The sequence below is a fragment of the Archocentrus centrarchus genome, chromosome 2 (genome assembly GCF_007364275.1).
Source record: "Archocentrus centrarchus isolate MPI-CPG fArcCen1 chromosome 2, fArcCen1, whole genome shotgun sequence".
NCBI classification, from domain to species: domain Eukaryota; kingdom Metazoa; phylum Chordata; class Actinopteri; order Cichliformes; family Cichlidae; genus Archocentrus; species Archocentrus centrarchus.
This window is the reverse complement of record NC_044347.1, coordinates 251,630-257,299: the sequence shown is the minus strand read 5'-3', so window position 1 is coordinate 257,299 and position 5,670 is coordinate 251,630. Positions and strand designations below refer to the sequence as shown.

Below are 5,670 nucleotides of genomic sequence, written 5' to 3'. Positions count from 1 at the left end.
AATTGCAGCAGTGCTGTCACTATGTGCATTTTGTTTTCTTGCATTGTTCATGGTAGTGATGCATGGCATCTATCAGGTCAGTACTTGGCCTGGTAAAAATGTCTTTGATTAAATTGTGAATTCTGAGCACATTCTTAAAAGATATGGTAGCATGATCTTTTAACCTTGGGTATGAAACTAGATTTCATTCAGAGTGTAGGGGGGGTTAGAGTTAGGGTTAACCCTAAGCCCATTGTACTTCCACTTGTTCAATGTTTGCAATCTAACTGGTTTGTTTCCGACAATACAGGAACAAAATGACAAAAATGGGATGATACCTCAGCAGTACAATGGCACTGGCAAAGCTCACTCAACAGCAGCAAACGAGGATAAACGCCATAGTTGTGATCAGTGTGGAAAAGCTTTTACCACAAAAAAACATCTCAAAAAACACCAACACACCCACAGTGGAGTTAAACCATTCGCCTGCGATCAGTGTGGAAAGGCTTTTGCCACCAGAATACATCTTAAGAGACACCAACACACCCACAGTGGAGATAAACCATTCACCTGTGATCAGTGTGGAAAGGCTTTTGCCAGGACAGAACACCTCAAACGACACCAACGCATCCACAGTGAGGACAGACCCTTCAAATGTGAGCAGTGCGGAAAGGGTTTTACTTGCTTTAGTAACTTAAAAACACATCTGGTCATCCACACAGGAGTGAAACCATTCATCTGTGATGAGTGTGGAAAGGCTTTTACTCAGACGAATGATTTAAAAAAGCATCTACTCATCCACAGTGGAGTTAAGCCATTCAGCTGTGATCAGTGTGGAAAGTCTTGTACTCTGATGGGTGATTTAAAAAAGCATCAGCGTACCCACAGTGGACTTAAACCATTCAGCTGTGATCAGTGCAACAGGGCTTTTAATAGCATTAGCAACTTAAAACGACACCAGTATATCCACAGTGACGTTAAACCATTCATCTGTGGCCAGTGTGGAAGGGGTTTTACTTGTTCTAGTAACTTAAGAAGACATCAGCGCATCCACAGTGGAATTAAACCATTCAACTGTGGTCAGTGTGGAAGAAGTTTCAGTGACATGAGTGATTTAAAAAATCATCAGCTCGCCCACACTGGAATTAGACCATTCAGCTGTGATCAGTGTGCCAAGGCTTTTACTTGTGTGAGTAAATTAAAACGACATCAGCTCACCCACAGTGGAGTTAAAGCATTCATCTGTAGTCAGTGTGGAAGGGCTTTTACTGAGATGGGTGACTTGAAAAGGCATCAGTTCACCCATGGTGGGGTTAAACCATTCAGCTGTGAGCTGTGTGGAAAGTCTTATACTTGCATTAGTAAATTAAATACACATAAGCTCATCCACAGTGGAGTTGTGCCATTCAGCTGTGATCAGTGTGGAAGGGGTTTTTCTTTCCTTGGTAACTTAAAAAGACACCAGCTGATCCACAGTGGAGTTAAACCATTCAACTGTGAGCTGTGTGAAAAGACTTTTACTCAGATGAATGATTTAAAAATACATCAGCTTACCCACAGTGGAATTAAACCATTCAGCTGTGAGCAATGTGGAAAGGGGTTTACTTGCAGTAGTAACTTAAAAAGACACCAGCTCGTCCACAGTGGAGTTAAAGCTTATGTCTGTGGTCACTGTGGAAAGGCTTTTACCGAGATAAGTGATCTAAAAAGACACCAGTTCACCCACAGTGGAGTTAAACCATTCAACTGTGGCCAGTGTGGCAAGTCTTTTTCTCAGAAGGGTGATTTAAAAAATCATCAGCTCATCCACAGTGGGATTAAACCATTTATCTGTGAACAGTGTGGAAAGGCTTTTACTCTGATAACCAACTTAAGAAGACATCAGCGCATCCACAGTGGGGTTAAACCATTCATCTGTGGTCAGTGTGGAAAGGCATTTACCCATAAAAAATACTTAATAACACATCTACAAACCCACTCCACAGATGAGCAGTGATAGTGGGACCTTTGTGGAAAACCCTTCAGCTTCCCAAGCAGCGTAAACTCATACCAAAGCATGCATACTGCACACAGGGTAAAGTGCTGTGATGAATATAGCAGACAATTTGCAGAGGACATTTTTTTTCTGTTCCGTCCGTCCGTCCATCCATCCATGTTCTACCTCTCATCTGGTTGCAAAGGCAGCAGTCTAAGGAGGGACACTAGATGTCCCTCTCCTGCTGCTTCCTCTAGCTCTATCCATAAAAATTATGAATTGGTGTCAAAGGGCAGCCTTAGTGTCACTGAGAATGACTTTGGCTTGCTGCCAGCAATGCAAACCAAGCTCTGGCAATGGTTGCACAGGGACTGAACATCCCGCAACAATGATCCTGATATCCCATAGTCCTGAAACATGCTCTACAAGATACCCTGAGGGATGCAGTTGAATAACTTCTTCAAAACTGGTTAGGCAAACTCCAATGCAACTTCTAGTCCCTCTTCACGAGGAGCAAAACCACAACCACCCCAGTCTGCCAATCTAGAGGCTCTTTCCCCAACTTCCATGCAACGTAACAACCAGGACAGCCCTACAACATCCAGAGCTTTGAGGAATTCAGGACAAATCTCATCCACTCCAGGAGCCTTGCCATTAAGGATTTATTCGCTACCTCAGTGACTTCAACCCCAGTGATGGATGAATTGTCCCCTTTGTCCTCAGACTCTGCTTCCATGACAGAAGACGTGTCAGTGGGATTGAGATCCTCAAAATATTCCTTCCACTGTCCAACTGTCCTCAGTTCAGGTCAGATGAGTCCTATCCTTCTGGCCCCGTATTATCATTCTCTCAGCTTGACAACTACAGGCCCATTTCCAAACTGCCATTCATTTCTAAAATCCTCAAGAAAGCTGTGGCCCATCAGTTACTTGGGCTGGTTGAAGGTAATAATATATTTGAGGAATTCCAATCTGGATTTGGACATTATTATAGCATCAAGACAGCATTGCTCAAAATTACCAATGACATTTTGTGTTTAGATGAAGGTGAAAATTAGATTTTAGTTTTGTTTAGCCTACCTGTATCTTTCAACATGAATGCTGATAACATTCAAATTGACATACTGCAGAATTATCTGGAGCTTGAAAAAAGAGCGACTGGACTTCTTTTTTTTTTTCGTGAAGATGTTCCACCTCTCATTCGAAAGGCTTCTTCAGTTCTCAAACCAAAAGATGGAGAGACCCAGGTATTTAAACCCCAGTAGGTGTAGTCCTCTGGAGGTTGTTGTGTATTGTTAATGTGCATAATCACATGTGCCATGGTGTGAAAGGAGCTGTGGGTCATTATAATCAGTGGAGAAACCAAACAGCATCTTCACAAATGAATGGCACAACATAGAAGCGCCACCTCGACAGGACAAGACTCAGCAGTACATCTGTATCTAAAGGTCAAAGGTCACTCGTTGAGGATGCCAACATTCACATTTTGAACAGGGAAGACAGGTGTTTGAAATAGGAGTAAAAGAAGCATCTGTCCACTGTGAACAACCATCATTGAACAGAGGAGGTGGATTAAGTCACCAACTTTCACCTGTTTACAGTGCTGTCCTGAGCTCCCTCCCCAGGCACCTCAAACCCCATTCACACCTTTGTTCATTTGACCTCAATAGATGACTTGATACAATGGAGCGAAGTCCCAAATTGGTTTAATCTGAAACCACTGATTGTAATGACCCACGCCTCCTTTCACACCTTGGCACAAGTGATTGTGCACATGAACAATAGTGGGGCACAACCACCCCCTGGGGACTACGCCTACTGGGGGTAAAAATACCTGAGTCTCTCCACCTTTTGGTTTGAGAACTGAAGAACCCTTCTGGATGAGAGGAGAAACATCTTCAAGACACAAAAAGTCCAGTCGCCTTTTTTTCAAGCTCCAGAGATTACTATGAACTGGATGAACCTACACAGACATCAGAGAATTATATTTGTATGTCGGGCATAGCTTTATTCATTGATCCATCTATCCATTTATGTTTGAGCAAATCCTAGAGGTAATTTGCATAATTTCAAATCTTATTGTGACATATTTTGATGACAACAGATTTCATTTGGGGCCAAAAATGACCCCGGTACATTACAGTGATTAATTAAAAATGTTGACATGTTCAAAAGAATGAACAATGGGGTAGTGCAGTCATAGTAATTTGCTCTGTACACTGTTATTATTGCTTTCTTGTGTAATCAAACATTGAGTTGCTGATTGTTTTATATGTATTCATTCTTGCATTGTGTAGGTGAAGTATGGAACTGAGTGAGCAGTACAGTATATAAAGAAAATCCAGATTTACATGTTCTTTGACCTTGTGTAATAAAGAGATTTCTTAGAAAATTTTGTTGTGACATGTTTCATGGAAGATTCCAACTTAATTTACATTCTAACAATATAAATATAAGAATTTAGTTTTGGGTGCATTAGGAATTTCAACAATTTATCCTGAATTTACAATTGTAATTTATTGGTAATTCAATTCATTTCAGTTCAATTGTATTTATATAGTGCCAAATGATAACGGTCACCTCAAGGTGCTTTATATTGTAAGGTAAAGACCCTACAATAATACAAAGAAAACCCAACAGTCAAAACGACCCCCTATGAGCAGCACTTGGCGACAGTGGAAAGGAAAAACTCAGTTTTAACAGGAAGAAACCTCCATCAGAACCAGGCTCAGGGAGGGGGGGTCATCTGCTGAGGGGGGGCTGAGGGGAGAGAGAAAAAAAGACATGCTGTGGAAGAGAGCCAGAGATTAATAATAATTAATAATTAAATGCAGAGTGGAGTATAAACAAAGTAAATAAGGTGAATGAAAAGAAACAGTGCATTATGGGAACCCCCCAGCAGCCTAAGCCTATAGCAACATAACTAAGGGAGGGTTCAGGGTCACTAGGGTCACAGCCCTAACTATAAGCTTTATCATAAAGTAAAGTTTTAAGCCTAATCTTAAAAATAGAGAGGGTGTCTGTCTCCTGAATCCAAGCTGGAAGCTGGTTCCACAGAAGAGGGGCCTGAAAGCTGAAGGCTCTGCCTCCCATTCTACTCTTAAGTATCCGAGGAACCACAAGTAAGCCAGCAGTCTGAGAGAGAAGTGCTCTGTTGGGGTGATATGGGACTGTGAGGTCTTTGAGATAAGATGGGGCCTGATTATTTCTATCGCTCCACAATAGAAAGTGTGCTGGGGTACTGCATCACAGTGTGGTATGCTGGCTGTACTGCAAGGGACAGAAAGGCCCTGCAGAGTGTTGTTAAAACGGCTGAGAAAATAATTGGCTGTCCCCTGCCCTCTTTAGATGACTTGGCAAACTCCCGAGGGTTAAACAGGGCTAAGAAGAGCCTGGGCGATCCATCCCACCCCAGTCAAGCTCTCTTCAACCTCCTGCCCTCTGGCAGAAGATACAGGGCTCTAAAGAGCCGGACAAATCGGTTCAGAGACACTTTCTTTCCCTGGGCTATTACACTTCTAAATAATGCTCTAAATATTAGAAGGTGTAAATAGGTGCAAGTGTGGAGCGGGGGGGAAACAGAGTTGTGTAATTTAAAGGGTGGGTTGTGGGGCGGGGTATTCATATGTATGTACCTAGTTATTTGATCTGTTATTTATTTAGTTTTATTTATTTATTTTTTTAAGACACTAGATAGATTGCTTACATAATTTCGTT

At 41.9% G+C, this 5,670-nt stretch overlaps 1 protein-coding gene across 2 annotated transcripts in view; it reads left to right on the top strand.

Annotated features, from left to right (window-relative positions):
• LOC115798073 (oocyte zinc finger protein XlCOF6-like) overlaps positions 1 to 4,308 on the top strand; it is a 20,524-nt gene extending 16,216 nt beyond the window's left edge. For both annotated transcript variants that reach the window (XM_030754775.1, XM_030754766.1), the window contains exon 3: positions 290 to 4,308. In XM_030754775.1, coding sequence (XP_030610635.1) covers positions 290 to 1,975 — 1,686 coding nt within the window. In that variant the 3' untranslated portion in view covers positions 1,976 to 4,308. The remainder of the gene's footprint in view (positions 1 to 289) is intronic.
• The last annotated feature ends 1,362 nt before the right edge of the window (positions 4,309 to 5,670 follow it).